The sequence below is a fragment of the Mus caroli genome, chromosome 2 (genome assembly GCF_900094665.2).
Source record: "Mus caroli chromosome 2, CAROLI_EIJ_v1.1, whole genome shotgun sequence".
NCBI lineage: Eukaryota > Metazoa > Chordata > Mammalia > Rodentia > Muridae > Mus > Mus caroli.
The window spans coordinates 30,372,632-30,399,822 of record NC_034571.1 but is presented as its reverse complement, the minus strand read 5'-3'; the positions used below and the strand labels follow the sequence as shown (position 1 = coordinate 30,399,822).

General features: G+C 42.8%; 1 protein-coding gene across 5 annotated transcripts in view; it reads right to left on the bottom strand.

The window, feature by feature from the left end:
* The window catches only part of Mapkap1 (MAPK associated protein 1), a 210,706-nt gene that overhangs the window by 117,681 nt on the left and 65,834 nt on the right, over positions 1–27,191 (bottom strand). For all 5 annotated transcript variants that reach the window (XM_029473510.1, XM_029473508.1, XM_021184047.2 and 2 more), the window contains one exon: positions 7,163–7,335. In XM_029473510.1, coding sequence (XP_029329370.1) covers positions 7,163–7,335 — 173 coding nt within the window. The remainder of the gene's footprint in view (positions 1–7,162; positions 7,336–27,191) is intronic.

Sequence of the window (27,191 nt, the reverse complement as noted above, 5' to 3'; positions counted from 1 at the left end):
AGCACCATCTAGAAAAAAGGAGCTGGTAAGCTGAAGTCCATTAACATTAACAAACACATTGGAAGGAATGTCTCTGCGAAGCATCTGAAAAAGAACTTGTCTTAGTTAGGGTTTTACTGCTGTGAACAGACACCATGACCAAGGCAAGTCTTATAAAAACAACATTTAATTGGGGCTGGCTTACAGGTTTAGAGGTTCAGTCCATTATCATCAAGGTGGGAGCATGGTAGCATCCAGGCAGGCATGGCACACGCAGAGCTGAGAGTTCTATGTCTTCATCCAAAGGCTGCTAGTGGAAGACTGACTCCTAGGCAATTAGGGTGAGGATCTTAAACCCACACCCACAGAGGCACACCTACTCCAACCAGGTCACACCTCCAAATGGTACCACTTCCTGGCCCAAGAATATACAAACCATCACAGAACTGTATCTAAAAATTATATCTAAAAATACAAAAAATTCTTAAAACTCGACAATAAGAAAACTTAATTTCAAAATGTGCAAAACCTCTTACCGCTCACCCAAGCAGCCGAGCAGCAGTCAAGCACAAACAGCTCAGCACCATCCATCAGGGACTGCAAATCGCATGAGATGACCTCTGCATACCCATAAGGATAGTTACAGTCCAAATGCCAGCTGCACCGGATGCTGGGGAGACTGTGGGCAGTACAATTCTAGATGCTCACTGATGGGAAGGCCAAAGGCCAGAGCCTTCCGAGAGAGAGAGAGAGAGAGAGAGAGAGAACTAGCTGACAGGTCTTACGACACAGGTTTACCTGACCATGCAACCCATAATTGTGCTCCTAGGTACTTGTTCAAATGAGATGAAAACTCACATACACACAAAACCGGCATAGCTTTCTACATAATGGCCAAAAATTTTGGAAGGAAGAGATAGTCTTCAGCGGAAACACAAAAGAAAAAAAAAGTGTATTCTGCTATAAGAAGAAATGAGACAGCTGGGCATGGAGAACACCTGCGGTCTCAGTACTAAGGAGACTGAGGCTTGAGGGAATGCGTGAGCCCAGGAGAGATCTTGGAGAGGAGCTTTAATCTGTGTCTCTAATCCTTAAACCAAATAATCAAAACTCAAGGCAACCTGGAGAGATTTCTTTTTCCCTCAAAATCATGGACTACATACAAAGAAATTCGAGTAAGGCCTCCAAATCTAAACAAAACTTCGTAAGGCACAAAATTCAATCAGTGTGAATACTGAAGTGTGAATTGTTCAATCTGGTCTGTAGATAGACTTAAGTATTTTCAGTTAGTGTCTCCCCAACTGTTTCTCTCAGAATCAGCATATCAAAATCAGGAGGAAATCAGGCTAAATCCCATAGTTAGGTTTTATACAACAGTTCACAAATACAAGAAAGAATAAAGAATGCCAAGAATCCCAGCCAACTTCTCCATTCCTTCCCTGGAGCAAGTTGGATGCTGCAGTTTTCACAGAACAGGGCAGCTGAACAATACTCTTGTATAAATGGTTTTCTTGACAATCAAACCAAAATTGGAGGGAAGTTCTTACAAGCATCTAGCAATTTGGTCCCCGTGAATGAGGTACTCTTCCAAAGACCAGCCCACTGGGAAAGACCAAATAAGGATGTATTCCAGAGCATCAACACTAACAGGCTGAAAAGAAAATCCTTCCCACACTGCCCCACAGGAAGGGATTTCTATTTATTTTACAGACTGGCTTACACCAAAAAGGACCAAGAATCCAGTGTTTCCTGTGTCACAAACTGTAAAACTGAAAGGCCCGTGGCTTAACTTGGTGGAGGGACTGATGAGTGGGGGAAGGAGGGTGGTGTGTGACTACCGAAATGTCAGCAAGGAAGCTCCCCCCCTCAGCCCCCCCCCCCCCCCCCCCCCGCAGACACTGACAAAGCAATGTAAGAGATAAGAAGATAAGAGGTCATCACCCTAGGAGGGACCTGGCACACACATAACCTAAGCTCATCACCAATTTGACCCTTCCTTTCATTTTTAAAAAAATTAGTTTTCATTTTGAAAAAATAAGCCTCTTCTTACCAACTATGAAAAAATAAGGAAGCTAAATCATTTGATTACCAAATGAAATACACATAATTTAAAATATGAAAAAATTACATTAAGTGTATTTTACCACAATTTCAATTCTCTAAATATATATGCCAGGAAGTTGTTTTCAGAAATGTCAGCTTGGATGACCACAGTTTTTGAAATTTGTTCAAATTAAAGTTTGAATTTAAAAGGTTTTTCTTTTAATTTGTGGTAAGACAGACAGACATTTTAAAGTTCTCTTATTTGAGCAATTTGCGACAATATGAAAAGCTCAGTGTGTAGCACTGTGTTATTTAATCAGTGACTTGAGGGGCTGCTACAAGTGGATGCTTGGGGCTGGAGAGATGGCTCAGCAGTTAAGAACACTGACTGCTTTTCCAGAGGTCCTGAGTTCAATTCCCAGCAACCACATGGTGGCTCACAACCATCTATAATGGGATCCTATGCCCTCTTCTGATGTTTCTGAAAACAGCAAAAGTGTACTCACATACATAAAATAAATCTTAAAAAAAAAAAAAAAGGTAGATGCTTTTAAGTCTTGTGTTGTGTATAGTTAATAGCTTCAATATACAAAGTATTCTAATCCTGTGTATTGCTCCTGCACATTTTCTGTTTTGTTTTGTTTTTCTTAAATAATGTATTGTGACTTTTTATGTGCTTCAAACTATCTCCCCCAACTCCTAATTTTTCTTACAAATTTTCCCTGGTCCATAACATTCTTTCTTTTCTTCTTTTTTGTTTCCTTGGTTTTTTGAGCAGGGTTTCTCTGTGAAGCCTTGGTGGTCCTAGAACTCACCCTGACTAGTATTCTTTCATTTAATGCTGCAGAATATTTCCATTTTGCATTTTAAAATCAGCATATAAACCAATCGATTTCTCTATATGCTTTTCACAATGTTCTGTTCTGCTGATCCTCTTATCTGGCCCCTCCCCCTGGCTGACAGGCTCTGGCAGGAACTGTACTGAAGTGGCCTGTTTCAGAAGGGCATTGACAAGGCCATGCGTTTTCTTCCTTTGATGCATAATGCTAGGTAAACACAGTAAAAATTATTATGTTACTTAGGTGGGCCATTCCTCATTTCGGCATGAGTTTTAGGGCAGGCTGGTCTACCTAGAAAGTTTTAGGACAACAATAGAGATTACACAGAAAAACTGTCTGACAAAACAAAAAGAAAAACAACAACAGCAAAATTCTACTGTCTGACTCATCTCTGGCACCTGTGGACGGGAAGGACAAGCAGAAGGAGCATAGGACAGATTTTTAATTCAGAAGGAAAAAAAGGAGGGTCTAGACTCTGTGCCATTTTATGCTAGAGAGAGCATCATAACACTAAAAACTTTCTTTAAAGCCAATTTTATATAATGTATATATGAATTTATATATGCATATATGACATATATTATATAAATATACTTTAAACGGTGGCATTACCCTGGTTAATAATACATATGAATAAACATATCCTTTTTGTGTATGCTTTTGAGACAGGGCCTGACACTAAGGCCTCACTCTGTAGTCCAGGCTAGCCTGAAGTTTGAAACCATGCTTCTGCCTCTGTCTCCAAATGCCAGAAGCGCGTGCACCACCACATCAGGTCCTTTGCTTCTTTATTTTCTCCCTTGTGCTTTGCCTGTCTGATAATCTTACCTTTTCTCTAGCTTTTAGAAACTGTAAGTACGTCTCTGCTTTTAGTGGCATTTATTTATGTGCTGTATTTGTGAAGGACAGAGGTCAACACCTCATATTTTCCTCTACAAACTCTACCTTGTTGGGAGCCCTCACTGAATTGACTAGGCTGACTAGCCAGCAGGACTCTGGGATCTTTCTGATTCTACCCTCTAGCACCCAGGAAAAAGCTAGCACAGTACTGCATGCATGGCATCCCAGCTCGGGGTAGGCAGAGTCAAACAAAGACTCCTGAAGCTTGCTGGCCAATCAGCCTAGACTAATTGATGAACTCCAGGCTAATAAGAGTTTCAAAATACAAGCTCTAGCTTCCACATTCATTTGTGTATATGTACAAGCACACGCACATACATACACACATACCACAATTTCACCTCATGTTCCTCATGAAGAACCATTAATAAAAAGTAGTGTCTTCTAGCATGTAATATATTTATGTTATTTTAAAATTGAAAAATGTTTCAAATATGTCCAAGTTAGAGTTAGTTCTACTATAGAAAATACTGATGGCTATAGCACAGATGATTTGTTTTAGGTCCTCTAGTTTTTAAAAGCAAGGGTTCCAAGTGCACAGTGTGACTGTGTGGCCTCTGTCAAGTGTCTGACGTGAAGGGCCATGTGTGCTGTGATACATGGCCTCTGTCAAGGGACGAGGTGGGTAACCAGGAAGCTGGCTTACAGCTGCTCCTCAGCGCTCTGGAGGTAGAGCAAGGAAGGTCTTCTGGTGCCTGCTGCAATGGATGGAGTTGGCTGTGTGTGCACCCGTGCTTGCTGTACAGGGCTGGGCACCCTCTTTACAACTTTGCAGTTCTTACTTCTCTACACCCATGCTGCCCTACAACACGGCACCAGTATGTGCCAGCACCAGGGAGCATTTACTTCTGCTGCCTGACACACAAAGTAGATTTTTGCTGCTGTTACACTTTTTAAAAATGTACCGTTCTTACTTAAAATTTTCATTTGTAAATGATTATAAACTCACAAGAAGTAAAAGCATCTCCTCTGAATCTTTTACGTAGTATCCCCCGCTCATGTAATTATAATCTAATATCAAAACCAAGGAAATTGACATGTGCACAATACTTATAACAAGACAACAAGTCTCACTCAGTGTCTGCCAGCATGTGTATATGTGTGTCTGCTTGCATGCGAATAACAGAGGTCTTTTATACCATTGCCTACCAAACACTGTCTCCATCTTTTGAACCATTTACATGCTCTCTGTCTCTGTTCTTCTGTCACTTTGAGTATGTGACATAAGGAAAGGAAATCACAGGAGATGCAACCTTCTCCAAGTAACTTAGAGCTATCAGTGGAGTTGTGTGTTTCAATAGCGTGTTCCTCTTAGCACCGAGCAGTGTTATGTTGTTTGGGTGGAGTGTGGTGTTTAATGGTGTAACTTGTGGAGATTATGCCAGTTACTTCCAGCTTTCACTATGATTCTATCATTAATTCATACAGAAAAATATAATAATAACAAGTTATCAACCAGCAAGAGAGCTGGACTGAACTGTACTCCTGAGAAAAGTTGAACTTCTACCCTCTGGTACCGACAAATGTATCAGTACACTGCACCTGAGTGGGGCATAGCATAAATCTATCCTTCTCTTGAACATACCCTCTCTCTACCTCAATATAACTTTTCCTACTGTCCCTCCAGGTTTCACTTTGGCTGCCCAGGATCAAGGGAGCAGGGCCCCACATTAACTCTGAGACACACCCCTGGATCTTCTCAAAGCATCTGCTCTTACATGCTGCTCGCTCTCTGTGGTTGTTGCCATTTTACCTTGGGTCACACACATTTTACCTTGGAGACAGAGAAGCTGTTCTCCTCTCCTCTATTTCCAGATCCAGCACAGTTCCACCATAGTATGTGTGGAAGGAAAGAACTGGGCACTGGCAGAGATCACTGGATTAAAATATCAATCCTGCCACCTTGCTGTGTGATTTAACAAAGCTATTCAGCCTGAGTTTAGTTTCTATTCCTATAAAATAGAGTAACAGTTCAGCTCCTGTCTCTTACTTCATAGCCGTATAACCAGGCCCAGTTGAATCATGTCTGTCAGCTTCAGTGGCCACACCAGACAGCGTTTTCAAGGTTTCAGTTCAGATGTTACCCCATTCCTTGTTCCTCATCTCTCCTTCACACTGAGAAGGGCCTGCATCTCAGCACCTTTTAAGGAACAGCTACCAATCTCTAACCTTTGTCTGAGCCTAGTGAGTATCTCAGTTGGAATGGCTCTCTATTGCCACCAGAGCAATAGAAATGATTTTTACACCCAAACTTACTTGGGGAAATGGAAGGCAGTCTCAGAAAGAGTTCGAAAGTCACCAGACATAGTGGTGCACATCTGTAATCCCAGCACTCAGGAGGCTGTGGCAGGAAATACCTGACCTACACACTTCACATTAAGGCTCTGACAAAGAAAGAAGAAAAGATCTAGAAGAAAAATCTTCATGTGCAAATTTAATATATCTAAAATAAAATTTTAATCTAAAGCTGACTGGATCACACTCAGTTAAATAAGGGCTGTGGAAACTTTCTACCATATTTTGCTGTGTCCCAAACCCTATCTCTAGGAAGATGATAAACCAGAAGAGTTTTATCAGGAAAGGGTGTAGGCAGGGCCGTGAAAGAGGCTAAATGTGCAGGCATGGAGAGCTCACTTTCCAGCAAGGTATTTTTAACTATAACTGCTAAATATAGAATACGGCTTAGAGATAGATAGAAAAGTCAAGTCACTACTGACAGAGAAAGCTCAGACTCACACCAACGTTCTGCAGCAGGCAGACAGCCACACAGCACCCTGACCTGGGGTCAACCCCAATGGCCATCTTATGAGGAGAGACTTCAGCAAACACCTGAGCCTAATTCTTTCCTTCAAGACAGAAAGGACCAGGACACCCACCTTCATGGATGCAAGAATAAACAGGTTACCAGGGATGAAGTGGCCAGATAAGTGCCAGCTCACGGCAAATGCTCAGACACCAGTTCACTCTCATTTTCTTTCATGATACTCTTTTTGTGCCCCCCCCCAGTATTTATTTATTTTTATGTATATGAGTGATATGTCTTCACACACACCGGAAGAGGGAATCAGATCCTATTACAAATGGTTCTGAGCCACGATGTAGGTGCTGGGATTTGAGCCTGGGTCCTGGAAGAACAGTCAGTATTCTTAACTGCTGAGCCATCTGTCCAGCCCCTTCCATGTCACTCTTATCTATATGAATTCATTTCCTTGTATTCATATCTGGAAACCTGTACATTAACTCTGCAAGTAGGACCTGGGGGAGGACTCTGAGCTAGAGTAGCATGAAAGTCCGATCCTCCAGCTAGTGCCTAGAGAGACTGTCATGGCCAAGAATGCAGCTTTGGTGGCTAAGAAACCTGTAGGAACTAGAGCAGGGGAAGAGAAAGAACAAAGGATTACTTGAGCTTTGGCTCCCGTCCTTCACTTGTGTACTGCCAACAGACGAGTCCGATGAGGTCCTGCACCCTGGCGCTGGCCATGGTCACGACGGTCATCGGCAGCAGTCTGTCCTGGCTGGAGTGCAGGGGGAGGTAGACGTCGATCTTCTTAGTAGCAGTTGTACCCACGTGGCCCTGTGAACGGAGCACACACATGACAGTAAAACACACAGCTGAGGTCTTGCAGGCAGTAAGGATCCTAGCACAGCCATTTCTCACACAGACTTGCCCTCATCCTAGATAGTCTCAAGGGGGTCAAAGTGTACGTTCAGAAGGTGATGCTCAGGACTACTTGAGAACAAGTATGAGTGTGAGCAGAGCTGGTGCTTGGTGTTGGTCTGAGTTTGTTATCAACTCTCTACCCTTGGAGGTACTAACAGACCCTGCCATCAGCTGCCTTCCTGGTAACAACCATGTCTCTCCTGGAGAGGTTGAAGAGGAGGCACTCACACTGAGTTGTCTATGAACCTCAGAGACTTCGAGAACTAATTCCATTGGGCAGTGCACCTGCATACTTACTGTCACACAGTTCAAGAGTGACACTATCACTGCTCCCTGCACTACTCTGTGTACTCCCAATTCAGCCATCCTCTCTGCATTCTCCTTTCTGCTTTCTGGATCGACAACACTACTCAACAGCAGGTCCGAGGTGCTTTTTAAACATTCTACTTCTGAGCCTTGAGCAAAAGCTGCTGTCTGGGGAGGGCGGGCCTCCTCCGCCTCCCTTAAAACAGGACTGCTTTATTGTTTTCCTTTAGCTCTTCCCCTGGGTTCTTCTTCTCCCGAGTTCTCATCTCTTTCCTCTCTAACTCCCAAGCTGCTCTGCTGCCTACAGTGGCTTCAAACTCATGCTCCTCGCTCCTAAGCTGCAGGTAGTTACAAGCACACACCACCAGGTCTAGCTCTTCAGTTATCTTTTTCATACTCCCCAAATCCTCAAGGTCAGGAGGCCATATAGGTACTGTTGTCCCCATTAACACTCCCAAACTATTGCTTCAGCTTTTCTTGCAAAACTTCCTGTTCCACTAAGTTCCAAACCATCTATAGCAGCACTGTCCCCTCTTGCTCTGGTCTATGGGACTCTGGGCCACAGTAGCTTTTTGTCTTTTTCCTTTAGCTACTTTGTGTGGGTTCTGTACACAAAATAAATCACACTACAAGCCACACACACACATACCCTTCTCAGCAGAGACTAGAGACTAGTCTTACTCACTCACAAACATGTCCAGTACTTCATTAGGAGAAACAGGTACAGGCAGTTCAGTTTATATTGGTGCACTTAACTGCCCCGCATCACCTCCTCTCCCAAGTCGCGGCAGCTGTCACATCACTGCAGCAAGTGGCGCCACCACTGCACCAGCTGCTCATATCTCAGATACTTTTGCTTTCTACTGTCTTTCCATTTGCTAGCAAGTTCAAAGACATGTACTGCAAAACTGTTTCAATGGAACATGGTCTTTTCGGCAAATGGCAGTGGGATGGCCAGAGAGCAACATGTAGAAGGATGAACATGCATTCCTCATAGCATATACAAAGATAAATTATAAGAGCAAAACCGAAACACTCATAGGATACATCTTCATGACCTTGAATTAAGCACTGATTTCTTTAAATGACACAAAGTTAAGGAACAAAAAATAAATAAGTTGATCAATATTTTAAGAATGTGTCCGCCAAAGAATATTGTCAAGAAGTTAAAAAGGTGACACAAAAGAAGGGGAAGGAAGAGTTGCATTTATCTGGTAAGGGTTTACCATCTAGAACATCCTGAGAAATCTCACAATGCAATATAAAAGACAATCCTATTAAAATATTAGCAAAGGATTTGCGTAAACATTTCTCTGAAGAAAAAAATACAAATAACCAATAAATACATGAAAGGATACTCCACACCATCTATCACAGTGCAAGTCCCAGCCACATAGAAGGAGCTAAGTTGCCACTGTGTAAAGGCAGTTACAATACAACTGCATGTGCACACATGCATGTACATACACTTCCACCGCACGCACACTAGTGGAGTGCCCCTCATCTATAAGTACATTCTGGATTTGGTTTGCAGTATGAGGGAGGGACATGACACTAAAAGCCATCATATTACAAGCCTCTTCCCATTTATTTAGTGAGTGAATGACAATGAATAAAGTCCAAACTCTCACAGCACTGTCTGATTGATCTGGTACCCACCTACCTCCCATCCTCAGCCAATGCCAACTCCCCTGGCTGCCCATCAGGGTTTAGCTACCTTGCCTGGCAGTGCTCCTGGGGTGTGTGTCTGGACACACATCTGTGGATACCCTGTGTGCATCGCTCTCTTTGCAGACCCCACTGAGAACTACTCACTAGATCTAGCAGGCTCTTCTTCATCACCTGTCATCCTTTAATGTGTGCTCTTGGCCATGACACTAAGTAGCTCTGGGCTTCTGTTCCTCACATGTAAACTGATAATGATAAGACTCTCACGAGGACTGATGCTGAAGCCTCAGCTCCTAGCTCCTGCTTACAGCTCCTTTACTGATGATGCTACAGAAAGAAGCCCTTCTCAGTTACTCTCCCACAGGTACCTTGCTCATTCCCTTTGCACCCCATAACAATTTAGGATTATGCCTTTACTTCTGTTCATCTTTAGTGTGTGCTCTTTGCACCACATTGGTAATAGTGTCTCTTTGCTTCTTGCTCCATGCACCATGCCTAGTAGTGTGCCTGGCAGACTAAAGATGCCCTCCCCACAAAGAATCTGATAGCCAAGACATGCTGGCAGTGGTCTGCAGACCCAGCGGATTGGTAGGAGGGTTTTGGTTTTTGTTTTTGTTTTTTTTTGGTTCTTTTTTGAGACAGGGTTTCTCTGCATAGACCTGGCTGTCCTGGAACTTACTCTGTAGACCAGGCTGGCCTCGAACTCAGAAATCCACCTGCCTATGCTTCCTAAGTGGTGGGATTAAAGGCATGTGCTACCACTGCCTGGCTTGTTAGGAGGATTCTTAAGTCCAAGAATTTGAGGTCTGCCTGATTGGTATGGTGGAATTTTATCCTTACACTAAATGCCAAATGAACAAATAAAACACCATTGAATGTCCCAAATACTTCTTGAGGAACTTAATAAATCTTCATTTCTTTTCTCCCTCTTGCCCTTTTTCGTGGGTCTCTTTCTGATCATACAGGGAAACAGATTTAGCCAATCACATGGTTCCACTTTATAATTCTAGCATTCTACGAGTCCAAACTTGAATAAGGAAAGTAAGATAAAATTGGTTTTAAAGCACTTTACATAAATGTGACTCCTCTTACAATCCAATAACTAACATTAGGCCAAGTGATGGTCCCCAAGTCAATTCTCTACAATGTTCCTGTCTTTTCATAGGTGCAGCCTATGTGCACACATGCATCTCCTGTATGCTTTTTGCTTAGAAATAATAACTGCAGTGGTTAAGCAAGGCTTCTCCAGCAACTGTTTTGACACTGAAGCAGGCCGAGGGTGACCTAAGCATAGCAGAACCTTCCTGGAGAGCTGTGATAGTTGTCAACTTAATTGCAGCTGAAACCTGAAGCTAAACCCCAAACTGCCCAGTATACCTTTCAGGGACTTTCTTTTTCTGTTTTGTGTTTTTGAGAGAGGGTTTCTCTGTGTAGCCCTGGCTGTCCTAGAACTGGCTCGAGTGCTGGGATTAGAGGTGTGTACCACCATAGTCTGGCTGACAGATTCTTCTTAGATGAATTCTGAGGTGAGAAGACTCACCCTAAATCTGGGCTACTGCTAGTGGCAGTCCATATACAAGGACATGGAAGATGGAAGCCTTGCTCTTGGCTAGCTTGCCCTTATTCCTGCTAGCAAGTCTATCCCCCTGTCGCAGAGCCAGACTCCAAAGACTGAAAACAAGCCACTCTCCAGGGCCACTGTTGACTGTCCTGACCACAGCCTATAAGCCACTCTTAATAAATCTCTTTTCACACACCACACACACACACACACACACACACACACACAGCTCTTCCCTTTCACTCACTGAGCTGTCTGGCCAGCCTACTGCTTTCCCTTTTTATCCTTACTTATTCCTGCTGTTACTGTTGCAGAATGACAGCCGAGGGGTCACAGACAGGGCTGACATCTCAAGACTTGGAAACCACAGGGCAGGACCATGTGAATCTGCTTCACAAACTGCAATGTGCTTCCTATGTGCAGAGCAGCATACTAGATGTTTCTGACTTCAGATCCATTCTGATCTCATGATCACATGGGGTCCAAAGAGATAGTGCATAAACTCTAAAAGGAACACTGACTATTCTAGTGCAAACAGACATCTGTTTAGCACTTTGGCTCTATCTGACTTATCCCTCAGCTTAACTCTTTTTTTTTTGTTTGTTTTTGTTTGTTTGTTTTTTTGAGACAGGGTTTCTCTGTGTAGCCCTGGCTGTCCTGGAACTCACATTGTAGACCAGGCTGGCCTCGAACTCAGAAATTCGCCTGCCTCTGCCTCCCAAGTGCTGGGATTAAAGGCGTGCACCACCAATGCCCGGCTCAGCTTAACTCTTAAGAGAGGATTGTACTGGCTAGTTTTGTGTCAACTTGACACAGCTGGAGTTATCACAGAGAAAGGAGCTTCAGTTGAGGAAATGCCTCTATCAGATCCAACTGTAAGGCATTTCCTCAATTAGTGATCAAGGGGGAAAGGCCCCTTGTGGGTGGGACTATCTCTGGGCTGGTAGTCTTGGGTTCTATAAGAGAGCAGGCTGAGCAAGCCANGNGANGCAAGCCAGTAAAGAACATNCCTCCATGGNCTCTGCATCAGCTCCTGCTGCCTGACCTGCTTGAGTTCCAGTCCTGACTTCCTNTGGTGATGAACAGCAGCATGGAAGTGTAAACGGAATAACCCCTTTCCTCCCCAACTTACTTCTTGGTCATGATGTTTGTGCAGGAATAGAAACCCCTACTAAGACGAGGGTTGTACCTTTATATTCCAGCAGAGAAAACTACAGCTTCCGACAAAATAGTGTCCTGCTCCATGTTCCACAGCCACATGGAAGAACCCCAACAGCTCAACCTGAGCCACAGTGAAGGGACTCCAAAACCACTGTTCTGAATATCCAACTCCTTCACCCCCTTAGTCAGTCCAAGTGTCAGTAAACCCCACTTTCTGCTGCTCACCTTCTCCCTTTCTCTTTGTCCTCATAAACACAACAAAAGATTTATGTTGAGCAGCCTCCTACAGAAGGGTCTAGATCTGAGGGAGGAGAATATCAAGGCACAGAGACTCCTTGGACCCCCTCTGATCCTAACTGCAGGACAGTCACTGTTGGTTAGGAGATTCTGGCAGGTGTTAATGGCCTATCCTATGGTCTCTAAACCCTACTCATTTCATATGAAATCAGAAAAAACACTGAGATGCTTAGTAAATGACTGAAGCACTTTATCATTTCAATTTTCTACTTCCATCTTGGGAAAGTGCCTTGTACAAACCCTGAAATTATCTATTTTAATGAGGAGACTCTTGTGAAAAAGCTCCAGGTGGTGGCAGTGAGTTTGATCTGAGAGTCCCTGTGTTGCAAGATTTAGAGAAAATCATCTAAAACATAAAACGATCCATCAACATAATAGAAAGTAATTAACTTATTAAAAAAAAAATAAGGTGACCAAAGGATTAAAAGTATTCATCACACATGAAGAAAGCAATATTCCAGAGACCTAACATCCAAGTATTAAAAAGCACCTAACAATAAACAAAGACTGTGCCACACAGCTTTACTGCACAGCAATTTATGTGCTCCCCAATACAGGATTGGGGAGATAAAGCCATAATTAGAACATGAGAGAGGGCAGGCTTCACAGGGACCGGTTTCAGCTGTATCTCCCTCCCCTCTCATGCAGTCAACAAATACCCACTATAACACCTTGCTGGAACCAGAAGATCAAGTCTAATAAGCATGGTGTGGAGCAGATCCTCAGCAGTCTCCTGGCCTGCTGGGGAGTGAACACTCTAAGAAGGAAAAGATAAAGGCTGCCAAAAAAGGTCAAAGGTGGTCACACTGTAAGGGGTTGAAGAGGCACCATGGGAAAACCTTCATGCTCCCTGACATAGAACCATGAGCCCAGAGAAGCTGCTCAGTGGGTTTACAATCAGCACAACAGAGGCAGGGCAAGGCAGAGGTTCCTTCTGAGACATGATGATTTTATGAGTGGTTTTAATATTTTGCTTTGTATTTTTTATAATGAATACTACGTTTCCAATTAGAAGCAAAAGACTGTATTATAAGCAATAACAGGAACAGAAAGGAGATGAAGAGAGCAAGGGTCAGTACCGCTCACGGCTTAAGGGCCTTAGGTAAGAGAGAGAAGCTCCACGTTAGAAATGCAGCTCGGGTTAAGGTGCCCAGCAAACGCGGACTAGGGACACAGTATGTGAGCTGGGACTTTAGCGCCAGGGCAGCACTTCCCTAGCACAGGTAAGGCCCAGGGCTAAACAGCTTTTATTAAAGAAAAAGAAAAAGCAACAAACCCAGCAGGTGAGGTACCTCAGCAGGTAAAGCACTTGCTGCCAGACCCGATGACCCAGGGCCCACAGAACAGAGTGGATTCCCTAGAAGTGCCCTGAGGACACTATACTGTGGCATGTGCAAACACACATGACCAGGTAAGATCTAAGTATGTAACTTAAACAATTCTAAACGCTGACTTAACTTCAGTCAGCACACGTGAAGCTGGCCATAGATCTGAGGCAGCAGAAGAGTGCTCCCCAGGCCAGTTCTCGCTGCAATCGGCTCTCCTATCAGCCGCACCAGCTACTGGCCCTGACGTGTCTCTCGAACCTTTCTCCTGCTGTCTGTCCTGTGGCACTGGCCCAAATGAAGCCACATCATCCTCTCAGTCATACTGAGCAGCAGTGTTTCAACTGTCTTTACCTCAGGAGGCCCACATCTTCATAGCCCTACCTCCTTCCTGCCAACAGCAGAGATTTCCCTCAAACAACAGATCACACCAGTCAGAAACCTGCTGTTTCCACCACTGGGTGCTAACATTTCTGCCTTGGCATGGCAGCTAATAACCTGGACAACCAGCACCAATGCCTTACTGCTACTCAATACACAAAACAACAATTCAGAGCACAGACTTGTGGTCACCTGCATTCAGATTTGAATCCTGGCTCTGACAGCTACCTTAGACCCTGAGCAAGTAACTGCATCTCTCAGAACCTCCACTTTCTCACTGGGATAAGCAAATACAAGGTTTGTTTCTCACACACCACCCACAGACACTCACTGACCAAGGAATGCAGACTTTCCTCTGCCCTTCAACACAAACGTCTCCTCTTCCAAGAAGGTAAAGTTCAGAATCACTGCCTCGCCCCTACTTCCTTGATTCTCACAACCTTACAGTTCACTGTTTTCTATCTCTCCCTTCCTCTTCTCTCATTACAGAAACACAACAACTGCATCCTATCCACTTGTGTGTGTTCCTTGGGCCTGAAGTACAGCAGAGGTTTAGGGTTAGCTTTGCTAAGCTAAACCAACTCCTCGGGTCTCTCACTTCTTTCTTATCCTCGGAAACTGACTGTCTCTGTTACTCCAGGCCACTCTTCTCTGAAATGCCTCCTGCACATATAACACAGGACCTGACATACAGCAAGTGAGGAATAATGATTTAAAACACCTCATTACCTGCAGCTTACCGAGCTGAACAGATTTAACATCCCACTACTGTAAGCTGTATTCTCTGAAGCATTCTTTGATATAAATATGTACACATTCTATGTGTATATTACTGGGTAAAGGGATATGAGTCTTTGTAGCTTATGATACATTGAAATGTGTTTTCAAGCCTATCAAGAGAATATCAACATTATGAACCATAAGCCATCTTATTAATAATCTAATAATTAGCTTTTCCAATCTAAATATAAAGCTTAAAAAGGATTTGTCACAGAGAATGTAAATAGGAAGTAACTGAAACGTATAGCAATGGACATGATGATGGACTGGTCCATCTAGACAATGTGTCTCATTAACTAAAATAATATAGAACCTAGATACATACATATATAGCCTATATTATCTATTGCCTATAATAAAACCAATACAAGATTAGACACTTTATAGTTTCCAAAATAGAGGAAGCAGAAAGAACAGATGCTGCTCAATTTCAAATAATCTTTTTTAAAAATAATTTTATGCTAAACTAAGTATGCACATGCTTTTAATTCTAGCACTAAGGAGGCAGAGGCAGGCAGACTGCTGCAAGTTCAAGGCCAGCCTGGTCTACATAGAGAGAGCCTGCTTCAAAAACAAAAACAAAAACAAAAATCCCAAAACAACAAAACCCTGTATTTATTTTGAGTGTGTGTGTTCTGCCTGTATGTATATCTGTGCATTACATTTGTGCCTGATGTCTGAGGTTAAGAGGGTGTTGGATCCTTTCAACTGGAGTTACAAACAATTGTGAGCCACCATGTAGGTACCTGGAATCAAACCTAGGTCCTCTGGGAGAGTAGCCAGCGTTCTTAAGTGCTAAGCCATCTTTCAAGCCTGCCCCTGACTCCCTTTGGACAGGGTCTCACTCTATAGCCCTGGCTAGCCAGGACCTTGCTATGTAGGTCTTGCTGGTCTCACATGTGTGACCTTCCTATCTTTGCTTCCTGCATGCTGCTGGGATTGCAAGCTACATGGACTGCTTAAAATGATCTTCACTCAGGAACTACCCTCATCACTTGAGTCAACTGAACTAAGACTTACGAACATAAGGCTCAGGTAGCAGGGCTACTTAACATAAACACTTCCAATAATAAATTGAATAGCAGATCTCCAAACTGTTGCTAAGTGTTCAATTTCTTTGCCAAAGGAAGGAAACAGAAAGGACAGATAACCTAGGCTTCTGCAATTAAAGAGACAAAAAGCAGGCAACGTTATTCCATTAGTCACAACTGCACAAACAGATCATTATATGTAGTTTTAATGCACAAATAAATGCATCAGTGTATCTAGACAACATAATAACACAAATTGATAAAAGGTTTATTTTATTTGTAGTCTTTGAAAGGAAATATTGTGTTTAAGCAATAGCTGCTTTGCCTTTCTACTGACACCTTTCTCCCTCTCCTACTAGGTGATAGCAAGGCAAGATCTGGTACACTTATATGCTCACTTCTCTAACCACACTTAATGGTTTCCATTTGAAGATAAGTAATATTTTCAAACACAATAAACCAGATTATCTAATTGTGAAAAATAAAGAGGCTCTTTATAACAGAGGAAAAACTTCTAAATACTACAGTTTTATGGGCTCAGGAGATGAACTCACTTTTTTTTGCATTCAAAATAGTAGCAATGAATATGAATAGATTTTATATAAAACTATATGACAAATCCATTCAGAGCTATGGAGTTGGCTTTGTACTGCTATCTTAACCCTCAATAAATCTAGACTGCTTAAAGGCTATTAAATTAACATTTCCCTGATCTGGCACCTGTAGTCAAGTTAATTTGTCAAAAACATTTCTACAGTTTGTCACTGGACACTGTATTTTCTGACAAGCTTAAAATAAAATTGACAAAATCTCATTAATTCCCTCTGAATCACCAACCTTGGTTCCATTAAGCTTTTATTATCAAGAATGTCAACTGTCACTCCTTCCTTAAGGAGGTCAAGTTCTGATCTGGGTGCTTCTTGGATCCTAGCCATTGTAACAGAAGCTGGAAGGCAGCACAGTGTGGTGGTGAAGAGCACAAGCCGGAACTCAGGCCTGCACACAACGCCGACAGAGACTGACCTTCAGCAACTTAGGCTTTTTAGGTCATGATGTCCTTATCCGCAAAGAATGAGAGCCTGAGTTTGGATCTTCAAAACGTATGTTAGATGCTAGGCACTGGACCAGGCGTGGTGGCACACAGCTTTAATCCCAGGACTTGGGAGACAGAGGCAGACAGATTCTGTGAGTTCGAGGCTAATCTGGTCTACAAGCAAGGTCCAGGTCACTCAAAGCTACATAGTGTGATCCCATTGTAAATAAACAACAGGAAATAGGGCATAGTGGCATGGTGCTATATAGTCAGCTAATCTAGCCATCAGTGAGCTACAGGTTTGGTGAGAGAGCCTATCTCAAGAAAATAATAAACAAAAAGTAAGTAAATAAAATGAGAAGCAACAGAGCAAGGAAACAAAGTCAGCCTCTCACTTCCACACATGCATGAGAACACACATCATACACACACAGGATTTTAAAAGCATGGAGAATAACAGTTCTCCCTCATGGGGTTGCAGGGAGGACCTGAAAAGATTCCATAGAGAAGCATTCATTTCTCTGATCCACAGTAATGGCTCGTGAAATGCTCTCGGCCACTATTCTTGCTATATGTGGATATAATAATCTTACTTTATAATTAGAGACTTAAAAGGTTTTATTGACAACCATAGACTTGAAACTCTTAAGACAGCTTCTGGGTATCTCCTTTAAAACACCCTCAGAACGTGGCATGCAGCAGCCTCTCCTGAAGCTCTAAACTCATGTGGCCCTGTCACCAGCTCAAAACAAAACAAAACAAAACAAACAAACAAACAAAAACCTAAGCCCTCTCTCTCTGCCTTACCCCCATGGACAGTCTTGACAATTCAATGTTTCTTCCTGTTGTGTAAAAGATTCCTGCAGAGTTTGCCCACTGATCTTGGTGCCTACTGCTGCTTCACAGCACTTCCCTCCCAGCCCTTGCCCGGCCTCCTTTATACACCTATAACCAAAACTCCAAACACACAAACCAAACCCAACAAAACCCAATGCCACCTGGGCTGCTAAGTGCTGTGGAGTACACTGGACTGTAACCTTTTCAAGAAGACAGCACAGAAAAACTGTAACATCACAGCAAAAGTCTACAGCCCTAGACAGATACTAGGAAGTTGTTATTCTCAAAACTTTTAATGCTCTGATCCTTGGGGGTGGGAGGGAGCCTAGCACCCCTGTTTTAAAAGCATTGAGTTATCCTGTGTGGTTTGAACAATCAACTTAAATAACTTAAGTTAGCAAATGAAGGCCAGCAAAAATACTCAACAGGAACAGGTGCTTGCTCAATAAGCCCAATTCTTGGATTCTGGAAACCATGATTGACGGAGAGAACCAACTCCTGAAAGTTGTCCTCCAACCTCCAGACATACACTGTGACACTGACAAGCTCTCCACAGCATGTTTCTAATAATAATAATACCTTTATTTTTCCTAGACAAGTCATATTATACAGCCCTAGGTAGCCTGGAACTAGCTATGTAGACCAGGTGGTCTCAAACTCTCCCTCTGCCTCTGAAATGCTGGGATTAAGGGCATGCCCCACCATGACCAGCCAGTAAAATAAAAATTTAAATATATATATATATATATATATATATATATATATATATATATCAACTGGGGAAATTTGGTCATTCATTGTCAAATTTATGTTAAGCAGTAAACACAGAATAGGGGAAGCAGGCGGGGAAAACTGAAAGCCTATTCAGACTGTAACAGGAATGGCAACCATTTTCCTCAAGCTCAATTCAGAACAACACACTTCCCGTTACCATCCATGCCTACCATGCTGGGGGTATCATGTCTCGGGTGCCAGGCCCCTCAGTGCAGAGGCAAAAGGGTTGGTCTGGACTGTGGGCCTGTCAGCTTTGAGCGGTCTGACTATGTACAAGTCTGTAAGTCTGTAACCTCGTTAGAAGTCAAGTTCCCTCAGCTGTGAAATACATAGGAGAACATATGTTTTTAAAATACCGCAGTCTAAAGCAAAAGTGAAGCCTGTACCATGGCTCTGTGGAACTGGGGTGTAGATCTGTGCAGAGGCCCTGAGTTGATGCTTGCATCTCTCCTGCAAGAGCTCTGTTCCCACGACTGTTATGTAGTCAGTGATCCTTCTTTTGTGGTCAAAGCTGCTGCTCAGACAAAATATTCTTCTATGCAAAAGGAGGCACAGGCAACAGGGGAAGGTTTCTTCAGTTGTTTGCAAAGAAAATCTATAACAATCTCCTCTCATCTGGCATGGAGACAGTTACAGTATGTCCTAGGATTCAGTCATCTTAAAGCCATTTTTACAAGATAAAAAGTGTCCATCTTGAATTTTCATAGCCATTGTGGGATTTTTTTGATCATTAAATGCTACACAGCACTTTGCATTTAATTATACAAACAATGGCTTCCATAATGATGATAATATCAGGGAAAGGTAATTTGCATGAACTAAGCCCCATCACCTAGCATAAGTTTAGAGATCTCTTTATTATTAAATCATTTATATAATAAAATCAATACACTTTAAAAGTAAAAATAGGGTTTTTTAGACCATAAAGAAGAGTTACATGTTTTAAACGCTATCAATTTTCATAGTATAATGAGTCTTTTAAGATTTAATACCAACTTTCAACATTAAAACTCAATGGAAAGCACATGCTTGGCTCCATTACTAGTTGGGGGAGCTCTGGCAAAGGTCACACAGTTGGCCATCACCACAGTCCTCAACTACAGGGAACTGTGGCACAACCCCGCAATTACCCCATGGACAACTGAACTTCAAGAGGCTGAAACATTTCTGAGCAGAGCTGCAAAGACAGTGAAGATCCAGGCACAGATTTTCTTGTAGAGTTTCAGTTGATTAAACACTAACATAAATATTCACCTTAAAATTCTATTTTCCTTGATTTACCTGGTCTTTAAGACCCACACATTTCTCTGTAGTACCAAGCATATGCCTACTTTATCAGTTAAGACTTGATGTTTTTCAATGATAGAATTCAAACACTTCACCAAATCATCATTTAGTAAGTCCTAAAAACCTTGTAAAATTAATCTTTCATGCACATACAGCTTATCCAAAGTTGGGCTATAATTAGACAGCCCTGGCATAAATGAGCTTACTACTTTATTTGCTCAATCAGTGTATGTCTCTTCAGTAATTATAATTAATTCAAGTCCCTGACGCACCTCCTAACAAACAATGTAAAAACATCAGACAAAATGGAAATAAATAGCCTTACATTTCTCCAATTATGATATTCACTTTCATCCTCAAAATGCATACGTGAGATCTGGGGTGGGTCTGCTCTGTATTTGAAAAAAAAAAAATAAAGCCACGCAAAGAACCTACAACTCAAAGGCCAAAACACACTATGCTTTTTTTTCCCCTCATAGGAAAATACAGACACAAATGGTCAACTGAAGATTTTCATTTAGCAGTTTGTAAATGTACAGAAACAGAATCAGCAAGAAAAAGAGAAAGCAAATCATTATTGTGCATCTAGAAAACCCTGAGAGTCTTGGAGTTACACACAAAATGTATAAGTGTAAAGCAGCATCCAAAACTCTACCAAGCCTTCACCAGGCTCCAGGCAGAAACCTAGGGGAAAGAAGCAAGAGGAAGGAAGCTTCATTGTTTAAAATGAGGGGAAAGTTGAGTCCATGAGCACTAAGGACAGTTAGTACTGAGCAGCTGAAGACAACCAAGTGTGATGGGGAAGCAGAAGCAGGAGGATCACTGCAAGTTTGAGGCCAGCCTGGACTCCACTGTGACTTCCAGGCTGCCTGGACTCACAGTGAGACCATGTAAAGCAGTAAGATATGCTGCTTGCCTGTCACTCTGTGAAATCAGGGACTGCACAGAGCACACCACAAACTGAGCCAACCACTGGGCTGGCAGTAAGGACTGATACCTTACTGTACTGCCATGTAGCTTTTTACCTCTGCTTGATACCGCTTGCTGGGCATGTATCCAGAATCCCAGTATCTCACTTAATTCACCCACGAAGACTGTCTTGGAGCTGAGGAATATTATGTAGGCTACTCCAAATTTCTTAGGAGGCAGTGTCAAGTCCTCCTCCTCCCATGGCAAACCCTTCTCTCTGGGTAAATCTCATACCTGAAGCACTCACTATCTAGCAAGGGGTACAAATGCTGCAGCCACAACTTCAAAACTAGAGGTGGCAGTTAGAACGGGAGGAAGGGGGTAGAGCAAGGGCTGCCTTAGTTACTCAGGCAGTGCAAAGGCTTGCAGGTGGGCACAGTGCAACTTGGTAACCCTGTTTCTAGGATTAAAATGCAAAAGAACATAAGGCCCCTTAAAAAGCTGGTAGCAACCTCTTCAGTTTTCACAAGCAGCAGTCAATACTAACTCACAGATCATAAGGATAGCTATTCTTAAGCGAAGAGACAAATCTGTAATTATAAGGTCTTTCTGTTAGTAAATCTGGTACCCAGGTGGCAGTACGCCAGTGTGCTCTCATCCAGGGAGGAAAATAACAATTTGGCCCCTGGAGGGAAGGGTCAGCAGCATATGGTATCAACCTCCATCCGGCTAGGGGCTTGAGGTGGTCACAGTGCTCCTTAGGTTACAAGCCTCTGCAGGAAGGGGCAGCCCAGACTTGCTAGCTTGTAGAAACTGAAGAGTCACTGGTGTGCCCGGGTCCCCAGGGTGTCTAGGTTAGCCCCTGACATTTCTCCATGCTCATCCTGAGGCTCAGTCAGTCTGATCTCCTTGGAGGTCCTAACTAAACCAGACACTGGCAGAGTTGGATTTTTATCTTATTAAAATAGATATGGCTAATTTGTCTTTTCAAATTCATTTTAAATTAAATTGGATTTCCTCGGAAGGCTGCTGGGTCAGTTCCCCTGCTGGAAGGCAGGACAAAGGTTAATTGCACGCCCTTCCCCAGCTCTTCTGCTCTCCTGGGCAGACTCTGATAACCTGCCCCAGAGGTAGGGAAGGCTTTGGTTTATTGGGCAATAATGCTGCCATTAGAACCATTTACCATTATGCCAGGACCTTTTTTTTTTTTAAACAAAACAAAACAAAAATTCCAAGATATGATTGCAGTAACAGGAAAAAAATGTAATGGTGTTACCAGGTCAAAAGCTAGTTCTTTCAAAACATGAAATCAACCGCTAACGCCTGACCTCTCTGCTTCCTTAGAAGGTTCTAACTGATGCAACAGTGCACACCCTTCTGGAGCAAATTGTTCACTGATTTCAATGGGAAATTCTACTAATGCTTTCACTTAATTTATCTCATTTTAGAGTGTCTATGTTCATGAAAATTTAACCCAGTAATTCCCTGTTATACAAAGCATAACAAAGTATGAATACTTAAATACAGTGTAAATAAAACACTTTATCAATTATATTTTTGTATTCTAAATGAGTGACTTCACTTAGCATGTCTGCCTTACACAGCACCACACTATTTTTCAATTAAAAGTCCAGATGTTTCAAAGGCTCCAGTAGGCACTAGCAGTTATGAGAAATGCTTTCTCTGCATTGTAATCATCACCAGCACACCAGCTCCAGGCTGCATTAACATATCATGTTTTATTCTGTCCCCTCCTCACAGAGCAGGGAATAGTGCAGCCCAGCACAGAAGCACAGGCCGGAGAGCTGGACGGTCAGTTTCCTTTATACCCCATCCTCTGAGCTGTGCATTCTCACATGACTGCAGGACTTTGGAGAGCAGAGTTCACTGTAAATAACCTTGCTTCTTAGCAGGAACAATGATCGGTTTGATTTTCCTCAATGGGGCTGGAGACTGAGCCCATGGCTCAGGCATGCTGCACAGCATTCTAAACCTGACTGCTTCATAATCTGTGTGTGTGAATGGGACAAAAGCACTGCACAGACGCCTACAGAGGCGTCTAATGTGTGGTATACTTGCTTGTGCCTAGTTGACACTCAAAATCAACTAGAACATGGAGTCTATAAAAGCCACCCATAGTTTGTTACAATTAAAGTCATTTATTCTCATTTTTAATGGCAGTTTCATCTCTTGAACAACAATTCACCTGTACTGAAATCAAACAAGTATAACAATTACCCTTTCTCCCATTGACAGAAAGCAATACTAGAGCCAAACAATGCAGTTCTGACAGCTGCAACAAAAATGTTTTTGCATTTAGTATTCTGTTAATTAAATGACCTCTTCATCCACAAACACAAGCAAAAGACCTATTTATTGTAAGAGATATTCCTATGCTTTGTCAATACAAAGTAATTTGTAGAAAATTATAGGTCCTTATCATTAAGAGAAACACTACCAAATCAAGTTCAATCCTAGGTTTTGAGTTACTTTACAAAATTCCTTCCTTTGGAATGTTCTGGGAGGAGCTATTCTAATCCAGATGCCATTCAAAAGGTAAATCCTGCTAGCAGCATCCACCCTCAGAAGGGTCAATCCAGGCAGGCCCATCTCAGCATCTACACAGACAGCTTTGCTCCTTCCTGAAGGAATCTTAGGTGGAACATTTTTAATACATCACAATGTCACTTTTTAATGTGCTCCAATCTATTAACCACATGGCAAACTAACAGGGATTTTAAAAATATGGGTTTTATGGCTTTGTGCTTGTGATTAATTAAATAAATAGTCACCATTTCACAAATCATCCCACTAATTAGTCTAAAGCAGACACTTTGCATTCGGTGGTATTCCTGCCATCTGAAGCTCACAGAAGGACAGGAGCTGTGCAGCATAGGCATGTCTCTGCACTTTGGCGCCCATTGTTGTGACTCTCGGCTGGCATCCCACCCTGCAACCCAGAGGCTGAGGCGCCATCTTTGCAGGTGCTGTAGTCAGCTGGAATTTGGCTCCAGCTGCTCAGAAAAGATGTTCCTCTTAATTATTCACTTACCCTAAAGGAAACAATGGAACAACAAAGAACTTAGTGCAGCCTCCAGCTGCAAACACCAGAGGCATCACCAATAAGGCTCAGGAGCAGGAGCTCAGGAGGGAGCTGGACCCACTGACCTTGTAGACTGCTAGGTCAAGGAAGCTCTTCTCAAAACTTGCTATGTCATTATCTTGAATTCAGGTATTAAGCAATTACTCCCAAGTTCTCTTTAAAGACCCGAAGTCACTCTCTTTTGAGATTGACTAGAATTCAACCGTAGTTGTTTTAGTGGCATATTTTCAAAGATATGAATTCCTTTGAAAGCAAATTAAATTGAGAAATAATTTTTAGTGCCAGAAAAAAATCCAAACAGGAATATATCTAGAATATGATTTCTTTCAGGAAATATACTGAGAGGCTTCCAGTCTTAAAATTCATTACAGAGCATGGAAGGTGCCTTCACTAGGAAGAACACACTACTGTACTGAAAGGGCTGCCCTCCTCCTAAGCTGTGCAGCATTTCCAAAGATGAGAGGAGGAAGTGGAGGACAGGAGGAAAGACCTGGGCTCTGAACCAAGGCAGACGCAGAAGAGGCTCGAGCCTTTCCCTGAGTTGTACAACCCATCTACCCTCGGCTTCCTCCACTGTACAGGATTCTGCATCTATGCTCAATAATTCCAAGGAAACAAACACAGTCCCAGGACATTCTTGCAGAGCAGATGCTAAAAACAGCAGCCACGAGGAATCTCATGAGTCAGTGAGAACTGGCTTGAAAAAAGAGCCAAGCCAACTGAACCTACCCCTGCAGGTGTTGCTTCAAATAGGGAAAAAAACCCCAGGTCGTCTGCAACAGAGGTAAAAGAAGCAAGCGCCTAGCTCTGGGCAGTACTTGTGAGACTCCCCATGAGACAGAAGTTGGAAGAGATTCTAACTGAGCTTGGGGTTCTTGAATTAGAGTTGAATTAGAGTTCTGGCTTAACTACTTATCAGCATGTAACCTAAGGCAAGTCTGTCCACTTTTCTAATCCTCAGATTCTCTCTTCACAAATGGTGTGAATAACAGTGCATCCTTCATAGAAAGAGAAAAACACAAACACATTCTAGCAGGCAGCAGAAACTCAGCCGCGGCTAGATTATGAAGCTGAATCACACAAAACTGCTGGCATTCAATCATTTATGAGCTACGAAGACTGTAATTTCATATGGCGATATTCTAGAGACTAAGACACTAAGTATTATGAGCGAGCTGGAGAAATGAGTGACACCATTCAGAAGCAGAGTGAACTTCACTCTTATCAAAGGAAGACAGCCAGGATACAAAGGTGTTCTTAAAAACCTCTCTGACTGTAGCTGGTACTTATTAAACACTACTGTGGGTCCAACTGTGCTGTGAATGACATACACAGTGACTATGTACAAATCTCAAACAGCTCTGTGATGGACAGTCATCCGTTCTTCCTACTTTGCAGGGAAGTGACCTGCCTGAGGTGACAGATGGTAAAGGTGAGGATGCAAGCCTCCAGAGCCTGCATTCTCAGCCAACTTAAACTGCCTCCCCCCAATACAACATTACTTATTTTGTACTTAATAAAGCTGTGTGAAGACACACAGCAAATGACTTACAAATCAATCTTTGGCCCTTGTGAGTAGCAGAGGTATCAGTGGGCCTCGGGAAGGGGAAGGTTTCAGACAGCACCTGCAGCGAGTGAGAGAACAACACAGCAAGTCCCACTGAGCTGGGTTACTTGAGCACACTGCTCCTCTCTGGCCACAGTGCTATTAGGAAAAAAGAAAAACATTTCCCAAGAAAAAACCTAAGGTTTTCATCAGATAGCTGCTGTGCTCCTAGATGCCATAGGCAACTCTTTTGGCCATGAAAACGACAGCAAAGTTTCTTGTCTGCCTTTTCATTTGTCTTTCTGTGTTTTCCTCTAACTCCTCAAATCCTCTGATGTACGGAGTAAACAGAGAGGAAAATGGCACTAGCAATGCAAAACTAAGTGTGGTGGAACAACCTTTAAACGAGCACGTAGGAGTAATGGGTTCCAAGCCAGCCATAACTACATAGTGAGACCCTGTCTAAAACACAGGGACAGTAAGAATTCAAGTCAGACAAACCTCAAATATTTGCTTTCAAAGCCAATGTAAAATACTAAAAGGCAAACATACTCGCATTTAAGACTTCTTGGGCTGCCTCTGAGATACCCAAAGGAGATGTCTGCTCGGCTGGAAAGCAGAGACACCGCATGCAAACCACTCCTTCTGCTCTCCAGACAGTGCCTGATAAAGCATCTGCAGTGCTGACCCAGCTCACAGCCCCAGCTCATAGCCCCAGCTCTTCCGAAGCCCCGCTCGGGGGTTTCCCTGGGGTTTCCTTTGCAACAATTGCAGAAGAGACTCTGGGAGGAGCCCAAGCAAGCTGTTTTAACCTTCCATAAACTGATTATTTCCATAGAGGATTAAGACAAACGTTTCAAATAAACCGATTTCCTCTACTAAAAAACAAAGTGACAACAGTGGTGTGGAGAGAAGGACAAGGATGGTGATGAAGATGTACCTCTTCTCTCTGGACATGTGGAAACAGAGCAAAGGCTAGACAGAGGCAGGCAATGTAAGCCCCCATTCCTGATAAGATGCACAACTAAGCAGTTACAGAAAATTCGATTTTGGCCAGTTGCAGCAAAGCACAGAAGGAAGCCTCAGCTTTACTTTCTAACCAATGCCAGCAGTCCTGTTTCTCTGCATCTCTGTTGACTGCATGTGTGCCTCCTTTTCAATGGTACTTCCAGAACTTTGGTTACTTTTTGAACTGGGGGACAATGCAAGTACCTATCTATCCTTGTGGTCCCCGTGGAAGGGGACAAAAATCTTTGGGCACAGGAAGAAGGGACCCTTTTTGGCCCAAAGGAGCAGGGATGCCATGCTCAACTACATACACATTGCTCCAAACCAGCCAAAGCTGAAAGTATCCTTAAGGAACATCACTCGGTACAAGCTGGAGAGCACCTGGTTTGTCCAGATTACTTTGGATACCTTGTCTCTCTGCCCACAGTGCTCTGCATATCCTCACACTGTGCTGCAGCAAATATTTGAGAGTGATTATTTGCTGGGTCCTGTGAGTCCTTCTAGCAAATTAGTGAACAAACAAGTGGTCTTAGAGACTCATTTAACCTCAGCTACCCTCTGCACTGGCCTCCCAGTGCTGCTCCCATGTGGGCACACAATATCATCTAAGGTAACAAGGAGAGGCTATCTGTGGGCTACCAACATGTCCTCTATTCATAGCTAATGCTGCCATTTCCCACTATCAAATGTCTGCCCTTCCTGCAACAGACACCAATACTGATTCCCCAATACTGTACAGTTTAAGTATTTCTGTCAGAAAAA